The 16,508-nt window shown below is 41.7% G+C and overlaps 1 protein-coding gene across 1 annotated transcript in view; it reads right to left on the bottom strand.

Annotated features, from left to right (window-relative positions):
* phactr3a (phosphatase and actin regulator 3a) overlaps positions 1-16,508 on the bottom strand; it is a gene marked incomplete at its 5' end in the record, with an annotated part of 121,021 nt that overhangs the window by 29,483 nt on the left and 75,030 nt on the right. The window contains 5 exons of the mRNA XM_084333650.1: positions 6,742-6,895; positions 8,193-8,455; positions 8,763-8,991; positions 10,770-10,985; positions 11,998-12,165. Of these exons, the coding sequence (XP_084189776.1) occupies positions 6,742-6,895; positions 8,193-8,455; positions 8,763-8,991; positions 10,770-10,985; positions 11,998-12,165 (1,030 nt within the window). The remainder of the gene's footprint in view (positions 1-6,741; positions 6,896-8,192; positions 8,456-8,762; positions 8,992-10,769; positions 10,986-11,997; positions 12,166-16,508) is intronic.

Raw genomic sequence — 16,508 nt, 5'->3', positions numbered from 1 at the left:
CACTCCGCTGCTACGGCCTTGCCACGGGGTTGGGTTTGCCCTTGATCCCGTGATTCTGGGGGCAGTAACGAGGTTGTTCCCTACGTTCGTTCCCGGGTGGCATGCGGGTTGTGCGTGGGTGTAGTCGTGGGGTCAAGCCACGGTCTGCTCACCCTGTGCGTTGAGTTGCTTGAGTGCCTCTTCGCGCGGTCGGGTCCGTCGCCCTCTCGGTTAACCTCTAATAGGGAGGGTGCCCTCCATTAGGGGGGGTCGGGGGGGCTCGGCCCTCCCTGTTCTGTTGGTTGTGGGGGGCCTTCAGCGGGGTGTATTTGTCGGCCAGTGGCTCCGCTTGGCCTCCCTTTGTGCAGAGTGATGCCAAGCAGAGCCCCTAATGGAACAGAACGTTAGGTTATAGCTATAACCAAGTTCTGTTAATTAGGGGTGACGCTTGGCATCCGACGGCCGCTGCAGCCCTTGACCTCACCTTGTGGTGAAAGCTTGGGAAGGAGGAGAGCAGGTGACCACACACCTGCTTATGAAGGTAAGCTGATGAGGGGTGTGGTCAGACTAATACTGGTATTAAAGGTACATTTGTGGAATTTATTCAGTGCGCGTGCACGTACGCGAGATAGTGCAGAGTGATGCCAAGCGTCACCCCTAATTAACAGAACTTGGTTATAGCTATAACCTAACGTTCTGTGTTCTTTACCCTGTTGGCGGTGCATCCCACACCACACAGTATATTTGAGGTATTTTTCTGTTGTTTTCTAGCTGACTGAAATGACAAGGAGGCACTGTCACACAAGACAAAGTCAATGGAAAGCGATGGAATGTCTTGCCCTCCGGTGTGCACTCTGTCTCTCTGCAGTTCAACTCAAGTTTAATCACCGTTCTAAAGTCATCCGCTGTCCAACCTGTAACCATAGCAACATTAAAGAACACAGCTGTCAAAGCTTACTCATTATCAACTGTAGCAAGCACAGTTGACTTATCAACTTGATACACTAATAACCAGGAAGGAAAGCACACCAAAAACTATTTGTTTGTCATCATTTTCACCTTGAAAGTTGTTTATAAATCTCTTATCTTAAAAATAAATGTAAAAACGTCATTCCAGGGCCATGTGATCTGGTATCTACCATTTATATTTGAAGATTTTGCATCTTATTTTTATCTTCTTTTATTCTTATTATTTCTATTTAACTCAATCAGCGCCGGAAGCCTAGAGCATATTTGTTCCTACCACGCCAGCGCTCTAAAAGATAGGAATAAGTGGCGGTGTTTGCAGGGCTATATATATATATTCTATATTATAGCTAATTAGCTATGGATACAATATTATGGCCCATTTGACATCACCTATCTATCGTTCAATATATGAAAAAAAAAAATTCTTCAATACGTTTGCGTGTTATACCGTGGTGAATATGAATATAGTTTTAGAGTGATCCTGTCTAATCCCAGAAATCCCGTTTCGTGCCTGGACACGCTACTATTTCCAAATCAAATATATAAAATAGGTATTGTGTGAGTGTTAGATTTTAGATTACTGAGCGATACTGCTCTACCGTTTTATTAACTTGATGCCATGCACATTCCAAGGGCCGGTTGCACAGGGAAAGCATTTCACTGCGAGGTACGTGTACGTTTGTATATGACAAAAAAATTAAATACTTGAAACTAGGCCATATTGCGATTTCGATAAAATCTCTGTTAAATCCTTTGGCCCTACTAGTACTTCCTGCCCCAGAGAAAAGGATTTCAGGAATTCATTCAACACTTCATGATGCACACTCTTGGTAGCAAAAAGAAAAGGCTTCCAGGGTTTTGCTCCAGTCGGCCACTGCGACTAGATTGACAGCTCATCCCACTCACGCCAAGTGTGGATGAGCCTGTGTGATACAGTACCTTGATTAGTTAAATCAGCTGGTTAAGCTCCAGGCTGGAGAGTGAAATCCCTCTCCAAAAACAACACACTGGCTTTCCAGGATCAGGACCAAACACAATGTTCTAAAACAATGGCAGATTATCCGACACAAATCAAAGTCGGATCAGATTTTCCTCCTCACCTCTAATCTAAACTGTCCACCCACTCCTGTTGACTGGGACCGGTGTGTACCTAGAGCCATTAAGATTATACCATTACCATACCATTAATTTCCACTGTTGCACTGTGTGAATTTACCAACATCTCAAAGTAAAAGCAACGTCCTTTAACACTTTGATTGCCCAATTCTCGTATTTTCTCGTTTTTTTTATTAGCGATCTGAAATCATATTTCATCAACCGAGTCTACCGTTGGAAATCCAGCCACTCCAGGCGCTCAGATGTGGGAAAAAAAAAGCGCCCCCTATCGTCTCCCAGATGGTAATTCACCCTTTTGGATTGAACTCAATGAAAATGAATGAGAAAAAAAATCCCTGACTCCACATTTTACTTCTCACTCACGCAGCCGGGGTCGATCAGCTCCACTAGTGAGCCTCAGAGCAGCGGGGATTATGTGTTTTTACAGTATACACGGTGAATCAATAAAAGATGGCGATCAGGAATTGGAATAATCCATTTGGATACCATCTGATCTCAGGTAAGGAATCTATGTTACCAGTCTTAGGATAATCAGACTCGTTTTCACGGAGATATAAGCTTTTATGTGATTATGTGATATGGCTGTTTCACTGTGCGAGCGGTCAGGATATAGGAGAATCGATTTTCAGCTTGCAGCCAGAGCGTGTATGCGTACACATATACTATCGATAATCTAGCATTTATTTGAAAACGATTCATAAATAGACCGAAAAATGACAACGTTCTAGAATATTCCAGTAAAGGGCGATTATCATGGAATGTCTTCATTTTTCCATGAAAACGAGTGCTTTTCAAAATGCTAGAAAACTAAATGAAGCGATAAAAAAACAATCTGCTACGACAATGTTGAAAATTAGTCTTTGATAAGCGACGGGCAGATTAGACACATAATTTAAAACAAAGATTAGGCGATATTAATGTTAACATTGAAGTGGTGCTGGGCATTCAAGGAGGTAAAAAGGAATTAAGCTTGGGCAGTGAACGTGTTAAGTGCCACCAGCACTCAAGTGTGTATCTTCCTGAAAATAAAGTCACGCTGCTACTCAAGTAAGTAAGTAAGTAAGTAAGTAAGTATTTATAAAGCACCTTTCATACATGTCATGTAGCTCAAAGTGCTGTACACAATTATAGGCATATATAACGTGTGTATCTTCCTGAAAATAAAGTCACGCTGCTACTCAAGTGTGTATCTTCCTGAAAATAAAGTCACGCTGCTACCTCTCTCTCTTCTAGTCTAGAATGACGGTGCAGCTGGCCCTCACTGCCTGTTAACTCTCTCTCTCTCTCTCTCTTTCCAACACACACATGCACACTTGCATACATATAGTCTTCACTCCCTGTCTATCTACACACACTACCCCCGTCTTGTGCTCTCTCTCTCTCTCAACACACAGCCTTCAACTTGTACACACATGCACACACAGCCTTCTCATAAGTATACATCATTATCCAGATATCTCTGTACATCATATCTATAATTCCAGATATCCCTGTACACAGGGGTGTAAAGTACTCGAGTAATTGTACTTTGTTGCGTTTTGGGGGATTTGTACTTTACTCAAGTATTATTAGGTTTGTATATCAATTACATTTCAGAGAAAAAATACATACTTTTTACTCCTTACATTTAAAATGCGGACCTACAAAGTACAAATCTCGCAGGTCCAACCATTTTAATTAGTATATTTGTTCCTCTGGCCAAACTAACGTTAACGTTATTAATCCTGCGGCCGCTCATTATTTAAAAACAGCCAATCAAATCCCCATCAATGGAAAATTAACCGTGTGCAAGACTAGAAAGTGGGGATCTTTGATTAAAAACACCTGCTATCAGAAGAATAGAAAGTTTGTACTTTTACTTTTTAGTACTGAAGTACATTTAAAAGTAGAAACTTTTTAACTTTTACTCAAGTGTGTTTTTAGCCAGATACTCTGACTTTTACTTGAGTACGATTTTGAGACGGTACCCATACTTTCACTTAAGCATAATTTCTGGGTACTTTTTACACCCCTGCCTGTACATCATATCTATAATTCATATTATGTATGTTAATGTTGTTTTGTCTACGCTCCTGTATAAATACTTGTTATACTAAACAATTGTTAGCTTGCCATTATACAGAGATCTAGGCTATAGGCCCATTGCTGTAACCTATGGCCTTGTCCAGACTAAAAAGATTTTTGATCGTTTCGTTTTAAGGTTTCCGTAAAAACGAAAACGTCTCAAGATAATAAGTGTGTGCCACAAATTTACCGCGGCTCACATGCAGCTCAAACTACCTGTTGGAATAAATTAATTTATTGATGTTTAACTTGTCCCTGTGTGTGTCCAGTCATTTCGACTAGCAAACGTTGTCTGTGTTTAACGTTACCTCAGGATACCACTGTCTATTGTATTTAGTTGGTTAGCTATTTAGCTAATGTGGATAGCATTTTGGGGATCATCCCTATGTTCCCCGGGTCCTATGTTCCCCGGTTGATTGATTAATTTATTGAACATTTTATAAATTTTTATTATTTTATTAATTATTAATGTCTTGTTTCGAACTGGTTAAGCTTAGGCCCTCTTTCGAAGTTGGTTAAGGTTAGAGTTTGGAATCAGGGCTGGTGGTCTAAAATGTTCAATCAATCAATCGGGGAACATGGGACCCGGGGAACATAGGACCCCAGGAACATAGACATGCTCCCGTATTTTGAATAGCATCAATGCTAGCTGGCTGGCAACAGCTTTATTTACTAAATTATGGAGGCTTTTTAATCGTCAAGGTAAGAGAGGATTTGTCATGATCAACTGAAGGCGTATGCTATGGAACAATATGTGCTTGGGTTTTCAGAAAAAGGCCAGCTATGTGTCGCTAATTATTTAGCTAATATTGATAGCATAGCTTGCTGGCTACAGCTCAACACCATGCCATGGGGATACTATTTACTAAATTATGGAGGCTTTTTAATCGTCAAGGTAAGAGAGGATATGTCATGATCAACCGAAGGGGTATGCTATGGAACAGTATGCTTGGCTACTACTTGGGTTTTCAGAAAAAGTACATTTAGCTGTAAAAGCCTGATCAAGCTCTGTAACACTGTTAAGGGAGATGTCAATCTGTTGTCGACGGTGGTTGGTGATGTTTGGCTGAGTTTGCACATGCGGGTAAGGGAGAGGTGGGCATCGGTTCAGGAGAAGACACGTATCGCTTGTAAAGATGGTGACACAGTGGGGGGGGCATCTTCAGGCGTCTTCAGAATTGCGCACTCTGGGAGCTGGTATCAGAAAGTACCGTCTTCAGGCTACCAGAACGCAGTTCCGTGTGGCAGAACGGTGCAAACGAACAAATACTTTGCCTAAAACGACCAAAAACTTTTTTGTCTGGACATGGCCTAAGTCTCTCCATGTTGCAACGTGTCATTCTGTCAGTAAACTCTATCCTTCATCAAATACTCTGTTGTCCGCCTCTGTGAATAACATCTGGTCAAATCATTCCACATCACTGAAATAAAAGGAAATGTGTAACTTGAAGTGATAGTAGAGATGGACATTATCAGTTATATTTACTTTCCTGTGCTCCTTGGGGAAAAATATGTCACCATAGTGCCCAAAAGAAATTAAAATAAGAAGGGATACACCAATACAGCTAGTATAGTGTCTGATATTGGTCTGATACCAGGTTAAAACAGGGTATCGGTATTGGTCTGATACCAGGCTAAAACAAGGTATCAGTATTGGTCCAACGTAGACTGACCACATTTGGCCAAAACGTCCTGTCCATAAAAGGCAGTCAAACGTGGAACAGTCTCACCATTTCCAGGACAACTTAAAAAATGGCTGAAGACCAACCAGTGATGTGACCACATGTGATATATCTCTAGCCACTAGTATTTTTGTGTATTGCTGCTATGTATTTGTAAATGTTTTACTGTTTTTATGTGTCCTGTTTTTATGTATTTGTACATTTCTTACTGTTTTTATGAGTCCTGTTTTAATGTCTGGGGACAACGGATGGAAATTAGCCTTGTGCTAAATCCGGCAATTTTTACACTCCACAGTGTTCATTAATTACCCATTGTCCCGTCCAAATAAACAAATAAAGTAAAGTCTGATACCAGGCTAGAACAGGGTATCAGTATTGGTTTGATACCAGGCTAAAACAAGGTATCAGTATTGGTCTGATACCAGGCTAAAACAAGGTATCAGTATTGGTCTGATACTAGGCTAGAACAGGGTATCAGTATTGGTTTTGATACCAGGGTAAAACAGAGTATCAGTATTGCTTTGATACCAGGGTAAAACAGGGTCTGATACCAGGCTAAAACAGGTCAGTACAGGGTAGTATCAGCACTGTATATTATACATTTTTGTCCAATGACCCCAGATTGATTATCTATGTCTACTATTCAGTAAAAGCAGTGGATGTGATCTGTACTTGGTATCTGCCGATACTGTATGGTTAATACTCCGAATATTGGCAGTGAAAAAGTGATATCGCTGCATCCATAAAAATAACTAGTACTATTAAGATTTGATTTCAACATCGGATATTAAACACTACTGTATTTTATCCATTCAAATTACTTGCCGATCAGAAATCAAGTAATTATCTGCTACTGTACACATGACGTTATGAAGTAAACAGCTTCCCGGGGACACAGGAAGAAAGACGTAGTGAAGACGTCATCGCTTACTTGGCGAGTTTCATCTCGATCTGCTGGCGGATTTCCAGGCGTTCCTGGTCGCTCCGTGCTGGGAAGATATTCCTGTCCTCCAGCTCCTGCTTGCTGGGACGATTCCGTAGTTTGACAGTCAACAGCTCCTTCCTTAGCCTGCGAGGAAGTGTGCCTGCACACACACACAAGTACCCGCACACACACACAGGTACACACACAGGTACACACACACAGGTACACACACACAGACACACAGACACAGACACACACACACACACACACACACACACACACACACACACACACACACAGGACATCAGTGATGATACTACGCAGGTGGACCAGGCTGTTTCAGGCTGTTTCATCTTGGTCTTTGCTTGGTTTCAGACCTAGTAACCGGTTTCTGTGTATTCCTGATTTCAGACTGGATTCTCAGATATGTATATTGTTTGTATGCCTTGTTCCCTTTATCATTTCAGTGTTTTTTCTTGTCTTTTTTGTGTTTGTGTGATGAATGATCAAAGAGTTTTCTTACATAGTGAGGATCAATAAACCAAACATATTTTTCCCTCTGACTTTCTGTAGCTTGGATAATATTAGATTAGATTCAAATACAGTACAACGAAAATAAGTTTGGCATCCAACCAGAGTGCAATAGTAATATACAATGTACAGGTGATTAAACTGGGTAAAAATATACAAATTAGTACTACTGAGTGTAGTGCTAATCAGATGTATGTACAGAGTTGTAGTATAATATGTACAGTGATACAGGTATAAAGACAGTATGGTAGTAGTCATACTGGCCAGCTGCGTAACTAGTAAGAGTAGGATATGTACAGATATATATATAGTAAAGGATTATGTGCAGGTAAGTACAGACAGGTGTGGATATATATATATATATATTATATATGCGGTGAGAATGAATATATATATAAATAGTATATACAGCATTTGTACATGCTATCTAACAGAGCTAAGGGTTATACATATGCAGGTGTATAAGTAAATATATAGAGGGGTTATATGCAGGAACATTCAGACATATGGATATATATGCAGTGAATATAATAATATAAATCTACATATAAATATGGGTATATACAGTCGTACATACAGAGCTATGATAGCATGTACACTAATGCTGTATATACCATATATATATATAATATAAGCTACATGTATAATGTATAGGTATAGTGATAGGTAATGTGTGTATAATGATAAGTCACAGTCTATTGTTTGTCTTGTGGTCCCTGTGTCGCTATTACAGATGAAGTGCTGTTGTCTTTGTGCGATTAGTGTCCGTCTTACTGTGGTACTTTGGAAGTGACCAAGTTGTTCTGTCTTTACACCAACGTCACTAAGACAAATGCCAGTGCATGTATCATATTAGGCAAATAAAGTGTTACTGAATCTGATTTAAAATCGAGCACAACAATCTTCGTTTTGTTTTTGGTGCCCACCAGAGATGACTGAGTCATTCCAGTCGTCCAGGTCTGTGGGGAGGCCTGAGGTGTTGGAGAAGCACAGGTCCAGCCGCATGTTCTCCTTGTTCTCCTCCGCCTCTTTCCTGGGCCAGTCGGCCCCTCCTCCTCCTCCTCCTCCGCCTCCACAGCCCCCCGTCAACGCGGACGGCTGCTGGTTCTCCGAGCTGCAGGAGCGAAAGAGCCGTCCATCAGAGCGCCATGGCCGCGGGGGTGAGGCCGGCTCACGCCCTTCATGCACACTGAGGGGACACAGGGACACACACACACACACACACACACACACACACACACACACACACACACACACACACACACACACGGAGGGTTAATGCCATGAGAGTCAGTATGGAGGTGAAGGTTTAACAGCTGCACATCTGGAGTTTGGGTCGATTTCAACATGGGAACGAACATGGGACGCGTGAGCGTTTGATATCAAAGCCAGCCATTCGCTTTGACCCCAGTGACATGGGGGGGGGGGTGTGTACAGGTGTTTGACTTTTACAGAGGGAAACTCTCCTATTCGGCTTGAATGGGGAGACTGCTCACCTCTCCTGCCTGTTCTTGGAGGCGAAGGCCCTCTGCAGTTCCTCCATGATGCAGCTAGGGGGCATGGGAGGATGCATCATATTGCCGAGGTGGGGGGATCCTGAGGGGTTGGACAGGGGTCCTCTGAGCGGCAGGACCATGGGACCGAGGCTGTCGGGAGCTCTGAGAGGAGGCTCTTTGGGGAGGTAGGAGTTGAGCAGATGGGTGGGCAGCGACACCAGGCCTGAATCTGAAATGGAGAGATATAGACGAAATACAAAGGTGTTGGTCAATTAGAATTTAGGAATGTTTGAGCACTCAATCTAACTAAAATGGAAGGAATCTCTGTTGTCTGTCTGTATGTATGTATTTCTATCCTTCGATTTTCTCGAGAACCGTTCATTCGATCGACTTGACATTTGGCAGGTGTATTGCTGAGAAAGTGCAGTGTTGAGTGTGAAGTTAATTGGATGAGCGGTTCTCGGGGAAAGCTGCAAGCAGCAACAATACCAGGGGCCAAGCAATCGGCCTGTTCAGAACGGGCACTGCACTAGTCACCACAATACACACAGAGTAATTACAGGGTTGTAATCACGCAATTGTGTGTGTGTGTGTGTGTGTGTGTGTGTGTGTGTGTGTGTGTGTGTGTGTGTGTGTGTGTGTGTGTGTGTGTGTGTGTGTGTGTGTGTGTGTGTGTGTGTGTGTGGTTTTCTGTCTATCTTGTGTTACTGTCTGCATTTCTGTCTGTCTGCATCTAATTCGGCTCAGACTTGTCAGTGAAGAAACGGCATCATTTGATTCCTGAAAAACATACCCTTTTAGAAAAACAAGGGTTTCCCTGACAGCATAAATACTGCTGTGTAAGTATCACGTGTAGTAGGTTATTATTGTGTAGGTAGGTATACATGTCTGTGGTTTCATTGGCCTGACTTCAGAACACATCCTCTCACTCAACATGTGCGTAACTGGGTGTAGTGGCCGCTTGTCATTCCCTATTATTTTGACAAGCGTCACGATGCACCTACTTAAAGGGGACATGCATTATAAATGTCTTTTTTCTGTGTTTAGCATGGTTTTATAGTAATACAGGCTAGTATCAATGGGTCTGTGTCTCTAATTACCATATTGACTCATCAGTCTAGTCTCGAGTTCACGAGATCCTCCCTCACTCAACTAAGCTGTTCTCATTTGACGGTTCTGCTGACGTTAATATAGCACTGATTTGCATAACTAACGCTCCCTCTATGGTTGACAGCGACAGCAGAAACAGAGCGAGGCAGATAGTGTAACCCGACACTTCCTCAAACAGCGAGGCAGACAACAAGCAAGTGAGAGAGAGAGGGAGAGAGAGATAGAGAGGGAGAGAGAGAGAGAGAAGAGCTTCTGTCGGGGAAACAAACCGCGCGCGAGGAAGCAGCAGTAGCACATACTCATTTACACACAACCTGGACCTCGCGGGGAAGCAGCAGTAGCACATACTCATTTACACAGTGCTTATGGGCGGAGCCAGGCCAACACAGCCTGAAATCCAAAGTGAGAAAATTTGGCTTTTGAGTACTTGATTAGAAATATAAAACAATGAATTTCTTTTAATAAAAGCTTACAGATGTGTTCAATAGACTCACAGGAATTGTGTAAAGTTGCCCAAATAGTGCTAGGAATAGCAATGCATGTCCCCTTTAAGTGTTTTCTACTCGGGTAACAAAGTTGTGGATGTTTGACAGAGTTTGAATGTCCAGGCTGCAGCTGATGTAGTTTGCAGGGTTTATTGTCCAAAAGAAAATGATGAGTGAACAGAACAGTAGTCTCTATTGCTCCGTGGCTTCATGACTTTCAGTAACTCAGGTAGGAAAATGTGTCTCCTAGCAGGTGCATAGCATTGCTCTAATTACAGAGCCTCTTATAATTAAGAGGTGGTGTGCCCCTAGTGTTCGAACAAAAATACAACACCATTGGCTCAAACAATACAATATCCAACATGTCGGTTTTGGCTTCTACACTGGGCTTTCATTCCCCCGCTGCACTCACCGTCTCCACCGCTCAGCGGGGACATCGTTTTGGGAGGTACTTGAGGAGGAGAGGTTCCTGGGGGCATCTCCTCCTCCTGCCTCTCCTCCGTCTGCTCTCCTCCCTCCTGCAGGGGCTCAGGTAGGTCCCCACCAGGGGGCGCCTCCTCCTCTGCCTCCTCCTCCGGCTGATGCATGCCGTCCTCCACCCGCTCGCAGTCCTGAGGAAGGGCAGCTGCTGCAGCGCAGTGATTAACAGTGAGAGCGGGTTTTAAACACGTGGGTCTTGTGTCTATTGTAGCAAAAGGGAAAGGAATAGCTATGTTTGACGTTGTGATGCATGTTGTAAGGAATTGGGGGGAAACAAGTCTATTCAGAGGATCAGGTATAGGCTACATATACATATATATATATATATATATATATATATATATATATATATATATATATATATATATATATATATATATATATATATATATATATATATATATATATATATATATATATTCAATACACCACAATTGAGGTTATTATATTCAACTGAAACTAAGTTTAAGATACAATTTAGGCCTGAAAGAAATCTGTCCCAAGCCTAAAATAAAACTATGAAATAGTTGAGACAAATGAGTTGAAGATGAACTTCTATCAGACACACTGATGCTTATATGCCCATCCAAAGGCAGCTTTTATACCACTACACAAAATGAGGTTCCATCAACACACACCTCACATTGGTAGTGGCAAAAAGAAGCAAGTCAAGTCTCAAGTCATTGACAACGAGTCTCAAAGTCCGAGTCAGACTCAAGTCCAATTCTCAGACCTCTGTGCCTCTCTCTGATTACAGATCAGGGTGATGAGTGACAATCTTACAGTATCTGCTGCCCTCTAATGGTACATGTCTGTCTACAACATGCACACTTCAACTACAGTACCATTTTATTTACTGATTATGCATTTTATTGTTGATTGCAAAAGGAGTATAACAAAGTCATATGTTATATATATATATATATATATATATATATATATATATATATATATATATATATATATATATATATATATATATATATATATATATATATATATATATATATATATATATATATATATATATACTGTATATACATATATGTATGTGTGTGTACAAAATGCACTCCCTCTGAATCTGTAGACTATGTTGCAGGCATATTCAAAGAAGTGCATTGATTAGTCGTCTTTGGGGGAGAAATGTCAAAATGTCCTACCTGGCGGGGGGTGTTCCTCCTCAGGACCCAGGTATTCCACACTGCTGACCGCGAGGCCAGCGTTTAGTGATCCACCGAACCCCCCTAGTAGGATGGTACCATCTGAGCAGCAGCCTTGGGACGGAGAGCCGGGGTCGTGGCACAGCAGATTGCTTGATAACGCTACATCTACAGCGGACACAGGAGGACAGTTCATTACGCACTGATGAATTCATATATACATACATACTAGATGCTATGTACAGCCTGTACCACATCTGGGTTTGCACATTATTCCTCTTGCAGCTCAGGATTATGGCCCTATTTCACCAATAGATTGCTATGTCAACAGAACATCTCATGGACAGGGATAGCAAGTCGAAATGAATGGCGATTTTGTCACTTCTTTTATGTATTAATCAATTTTATTTTACAATTGATTTCACAACCTACTGTAAATCTGAACTAAAAGGGGCGCCCGAGTGGCGAACCACGTAACGCGCTGCGTCGACCCGGGTTCGATTCCCGGACCCGGCGTTCTTTGCCGAATGTCTTCCCCTGCTCTGTCTCCCATTCTTCCTCTCTCTCTCTCTACCGGATTGCCCGGTAGTAAAAACCAATAAAGAATCTACCAAAAAACATAATAAAAGAATAATAAAAAATCGGAACTAAAATGATGAAAGTGTCTTCTGTCGGTTTACAAAGGATTGCGACACTTCTCTCTGTCAGTGTGAGTGAGTGGCGGTCGCCTCCCACGTTACGGCTATATTATGTTCTCTGTTTACATAGTAAGATGATCTGCCAATGAGGGACAGATGTGTCGGTGCTCTGCAACCACAAGCCATTCTACACAGTGCAGCTGCCTCATGGTACAGTAGACTAATGAACTGCTGCACCTTTCTCCATGGTCTGCACCACTGCCACCCCTGATGAACACAATACTAGATTCAATTCAATTTATTTATTTATTTAAAGATAGGGACAATGCACATTAATGAACATTTATATGTAAACATGGCAGATTGTAGCTATAAGGTAATTTCCATCTGTAGTCCCTTTGCAGGTTGATGTGAACACAAAACATGCAAAGACAATGAAAAATAAAGAGAATAAACAATGTACATAATCATGCAGTACAAAGACCACATGCTGGACAAAAATAAACAACAGAAATATAAACAAATGTACATGACCTTATTACAACAAAACTCTGACATGACAATACACAGGACTAATTGACACACAAACAATTAACACTGTATGGTGACTGCTCTTAAAAACCTATGTGTATGTTATATACAGTAGGCAATATTGCGTATGTTTGTATGTATAATATGCGTGTGTGTGTGTGTGTGTGTGTGTGTGTGTGTGTGTGTGTGTGTGTGTGTGTGTGTGTGTGTGTGTGTGTGTGTGTGTGTGTGTGTGTGTGTACATAATGAGCACGATTCACGGTCTTCTGCCTGTTGTTTTTCATGCTGTCCCTCCCTGTGCACCACAGTATGAGAGATTGTGTCGTCTTATCATCTGTGTCTGTCATCCTGTGGTATAAATGGTAAATGGTGCATCTTTATATAGCAGCTTTTATCCAAAGCGCTTTACAATTTTGTTCCTCACATTCACCCATTCACTCACACATTCGCACGGCGACGGCGACCATGCGAGGTGCTGCCAACCTGCTCATCGGGAGCGATTAGGGGTTACGTGTATTGCTCATATAATGTCTCTGCAACCGATTCCTGTCCGTTCGTAGCATTTTGCGTATCAAATATGTCCGATTCTGATAGATTTAATACCAAAGATCGGAAATATGACACTATTCCTTGTACTATAGAGACTATGGCGGACACTTAGTGTAGAAAATTTGCTTGGAAATAAAATCTTTTGTTAGAACTCCAGCGCCACTGATACACCTCTATTTCCTTTTTTTCAGAGAGCCAGGCAACAACCATAAAATACTGTGACCAGCTCTGTGCTTCATAAGCACATTCACACGCACTCTCTCTCTCTAAGTCCCCTTGAGTCAACGGCACACTCCATTATTGTAAAGGCATCATCATCACGAGCCTCTTGTTCATCAAACAACGCCGACACACCACTTTGGGTCAGAATGTATTGTCAGTGCAGAGTGTGGAACAGTTTACCTACCACTATTCCAGAATGTCCAACTTTTACTACTTTTAAACTCAAAGTAAAAAAAATTGTTTCTAGAACACCAATCATGTGACCATATATAGGACCTTTATGGTCTTGGTCCTTTTAGCTTTGTAGCCATGTATTTGTAAATTATTGTTCTTTTGTTTTAACATGTTTTTATATTGCTCTGTTTTTGTATTTTATTTGATTTATGTTTGGGGACTGAGGATTAAAATTAGCATCCCTTGCTAAATCCTGTGTATTTACAGTGCATTTTATGTATTGTCCATTAATATAATGCTGTCCCTTCCAAATAAACGAATAAGTGAAATGCAATTAAATGAAACACCACACTCTACATACAGCTTGCTATGTGTTTGTGCTTTTCAAACCTTCCCACCATTAGTATATTACTGGGAAGCAGGAGCGTTTAATTGCTGCACTTAGAGGCCATTTTACACAGTAGAGTCTGGTGTTTAAGTGCATCAGTGCTACGTAAGGAAAGAGATTTTGTTGCTTAATGTCCGAATAATTAAACAAGCTGTCTCTGGTCATGATGAATTGATGAAGTCAGGTGTAATTCAAAGGGTTGGAGTATGTCCAACCATGTCTTTTTACACTCACACACACACACACACACACACACACACACACACACACACACACACACACACACACACACACACACACACACACACACACACACACACACACACACACACACACACACACACACACACACACACACACACACACACACACACACACACACACACACACACACACACACACACACACACACACACACGAATATGATGTTATGTTTTGATGAATTGAAAATGGGGTGTGTGTGTGTGTGCTTCCATTTCCAGGGTATGGATGTGTGTAGGCCTATATGTAACTGTGGGAAAATGTTGATTTAGCAAATTTTCCAGGATATGCACATCCCTCATCAGATAAGGTAAATATGAGATTCTTGAGGTCAATAATCTGTTAATAAGGCTCTAATACAGTGAACACATGGTTTATATCCTAATCTGTTTCAGTTTTCAGTTTGCACATAAACCAAACCTTGACCTTAACCCTTACCTCACTGGAGACATCACACCTAACCCTTACCTTAACACTAACCCTTACCTTACCCCTAATCTTAACCCTGACCTTAACCCTTACTGGAGACACACCTAACCCTTACCTGAAACAGAGATCACTTACTGAAATACAGGGAACATTTTGTGGTTGACACCCTAATCTATTCAATTATTCATCAAAAACTAAAAGCTCACTCACCATGACATGTACACAGAGGTAATTAAAACTAAAAGCTCACTCACCATGACATGTACAGTTTGTACACAGAGGTAAATAAAAGGATCTTGTGATGTGTTTTCCTTTCACATTTACCAACCTGACGGGGAATGTGCAAATATCCCGGGACGTGTGCAGAATCACAGTTTTTCCACATTTACCGTGACATTCAGTATATCCCTATCCCCCTCTTGGCAGGTATACCACCAGCCCCCTGCCCCCACCCCCACTACACACACACTAGACTGAGGATGACATCTTTTCAGGATTGGAGTCAATTTCACTTTGAATCCCGTGATTGGGCAGGACCGGGAGTAAAAGTCAACGGGAGCAGAAGGGAGTGGGAACTATGACAACAAAATCAACGGGATTTGGACGGAAGTGATACATCGGTGCATCACTAATGTAAATGTTTGGTGGTTTTATATTTAATTAAGGCAGACATCAGGGCTGTACAGCGTGCTATGAAAAAATCTTACACGCTTTGCATCCTCACCAAAACTAACTAGTTAGCTGCTACCGGTAACTAAACTAAGCTAACCCAGCTCAGAGGCAGAGAAAACAGTGAGGAAAGGGAGGGGGTGGGGGAGCCTCAGGCCCTGTCCACACGAGCGTTTGGATTTAATATGACCGAAGTTTGAAAAAATAAAACTCCGTCCACACGGTGAACACAGGTGGACAACCGTGTATAACTGCGTACTCACGGCAGAGCTGGGATCCCAGCAACCGATATATTTAGTACAATGTAATACAATGCCAAAGCAGTAGGCGGCGATGTTGTTCAGACATGAAGGCCATTTCAACCAATCAGAAAAGGCTGTACGCTCACTAAACTTCCTGTTGGGTCGCGATCTGCCATTAATTAACTGAAGAAGAAGAAGTAAACTTCCTGTTTAGAAGCACAGCTGGACTGGATCATTTTGCCAACGGAACATATTATTTTCAGCAAAGAAAGAAACTGCAATAAACAAACTGATACATTCACTGTGTTCTGCCTCTCATTTTGTTGATGAAACAAAACCATCAGCAACACAATTTACCACCAAGAGCGGATAGTTTAGTCTCACAAAAGACCGCCGGTGTTGTTAGCT

This window comes from Notolepis coatsorum (genome assembly GCF_963971535.1).
Source record: "Notolepis coatsorum genome assembly, chromosome: 17".
NCBI lineage: Eukaryota > Metazoa > Chordata > Actinopteri > Aulopiformes > Paralepididae > Notolepis > Notolepis coatsorum.
This window is presented reverse-complemented; position numbering and strand designations above follow the sequence as displayed.